The following is a 2,140-nucleotide window of genomic DNA, read 5'->3' as shown; positions in this document are numbered from 1 at the left end:
TCAAGATTTTTTTTCTTTGCGCTTGTAAAAAACGTAAGCTCACTTATGAAATCACACTTTTCAAACGCAAACTACTCACATTAAAACTAATTCCTCACAGCAAAAACAAATTACTTACATAAAAATAAATAACTCTCAATTAAAACAGGGGCGGATCTAGGGGGAGGGTGCAGGGGGTGCGCACCTCCCCCCCCCCCCCTCCTCGAGATGACCTGTGGTTTTCTAATACAACTGGTATTCTGCAAAAAAAAACTATGTGGTTTATTGGTGTTGAAGTAGAGCAAGAGACGAGTGCACCCCCTCCTAAAAAAAATTCCTGGATCCCGTCCCCATATCCAAAAGCTGGATATTCCCTTTTTCAAGCGAAGAAGATGCAAAAATTTTTGTCGGAAAAACTAAGGTCGATAAGGAAATAAATTTTGAGAAATAAAATGATATTTCCTTTTTAAAGAGTCATGTTATGTTCTGGGTGACCTATCTTGTGTTGTCTTTTGTATTTCTTCAGAGATAATTATGTTGCATGATTTTAAGACAAGTTGGGACTTGAAGCAATATCAAACCGAGCATATTCAGTCTATTGACGAATAGCAAGTAACCAGCAACCCAACCTCGTTCCCAAGCTTCTCTCCTAGTCGGCCCCGGAAATAGCAAGCAACGCTATCTTTTCAGTTGATGCACAAAAACCTCAGAGAAACTTATTAATTTACTTTTCTCTCAATCCTCACAACAGGAGTAGCTGGAACTGTTTGGACCTCGCCACTCTTATTGTGTACAGCTGCGCATTTTTCCTTAAGATTGCCGTGTGGTCGTCATCTACTACGACAGTGGTGAACAATCGAGCTCTCACCGTTAGTGGTTACCTTTACGGCCTCAATACAATGATTCTTACCTTCAGAGTATTTGGACAGGTGATGGAGACAGTCAAAGGACTTGGAACTATTCAAATAGCTTTGTTCAGCATCATCAGTGACGTTGCCACAATATTTTGGCAGTTTGCAGCAGCAATATTGGCATTTTCATTCGCCATAACTAAAGTTTACATGACGGAAATTTCTTTTATTCAGACGAGATTTAATGGGACAGACCCGTAAGTATGCTTTTGAAAATTAAACATTTTATCCTTCGTCTGACAATAAAGAAATTGTATTGTTCGGTAATAATCCACACTTATCTCATCGTTTTATTTTCAGGGTCTGCAAAACTTCTGGACAATCTTGGTAAGTTGCTTTCCTTCCCTATCAAATAAATTGTGTATTCCGAAGTAGATATTTTGGCCTCTTTTTTGCGAGATAAATCTTCGGACAAAACAGTCATCGGCTGCGAGGAGTGAACAGGAAATATTGAATTTATGTAACAAGGTAACGAATTATTTGAAGAATGTTTATATAACGTTTTGAGCAAATACTATGCAAAGACGCGAAGTTAATATAATTAAACTAAACCGCTTTGGACAGGGGAGTTAGAAAACCTGTTAAGACTGATCGAGTTTTAAGCCAAAATAAAATTTCTTTAAAAAAGTAGGTCTGGCGAAAATACAAATCTTTTTTGTTCCTTACACATTTCAGCTGGTGGTTGACAGCAAAACACCTTTGTTGGTCCTTACTTGGAGTGGCGGAAGTAGATTCATTGAACTCCGTTGACGAGGCAACAGTAACATTATGTAAAGTCTTATATGCTATATATCTGGTGGTGGCTGGTGTTCTACTTATGAACATGATGATTGCCCTGTTATCAAACACTTACCAAAGAGTGGAGGTAAGTATAAACCGTTATTAACCGTCAGTAGACCCAGTCAAAATTCACGGACGAATCCAAAATTCGTTTTGGAAAACGCTGAAAAACATACAGGACCATATAATAGTGTAACAGTACTGCTGAAGAGGTTTAATTTGAATGGCAACACCGTAGGATCTCATCAACACACTCAGCAGTTAGAGCTACAAACTAATAAAATAGTTTCATGTGAAATGTTTACTGCTGAATGGTCACACCATAGGAATTGGTCACAGGGTTGAAAGTTAAAACCGCCTTTCAGCGTAATAAGCTTCTATTTGTGTGGTTACCTCGAAGGGCTTTGGCCAGAGACGTAAAAATTAGAATTATATTCCGTGTCTCCATTATTTAACCCTTCAAGTCCCAA

General features: G+C 38.3%; 1 protein-coding gene across 1 annotated transcript in view; it reads left to right on the top strand.

The window, feature by feature from the left end:
- The first annotated feature begins 475 nt into the window (after window positions 1-475).
- Window positions 476-2,140, top strand: part of LOC140935411 (transient receptor potential cation channel subfamily M member 7-like) — a 6,924-nt gene continuing 5,259 nt past the window's right edge. The window contains exons 1-3 of the mRNA XM_073384963.1: window positions 476-1,087; window positions 1,191-1,217; window positions 1,566-1,755. Coding sequence (XP_073241064.1) covers window positions 879-1,087; window positions 1,191-1,217; window positions 1,566-1,755 — 426 coding nt within the window. The 5' untranslated portion in view covers window positions 476-878. The remainder of the gene's footprint in view (window positions 1,088-1,190; window positions 1,218-1,565; window positions 1,756-2,140) is intronic.

This window comes from Porites lutea, chromosome 4 (assembly GCF_958299795.1).
Source record: "Porites lutea chromosome 4, jaPorLute2.1, whole genome shotgun sequence".
In the NCBI taxonomy this organism is placed as follows: domain Eukaryota; kingdom Metazoa; phylum Cnidaria; class Anthozoa; order Scleractinia; family Poritidae; genus Porites; species Porites lutea.
The sequence above is the reverse complement of the archived record's forward strand: the minus strand, read 5'-3'. Positions and strand labels throughout refer to the sequence as shown.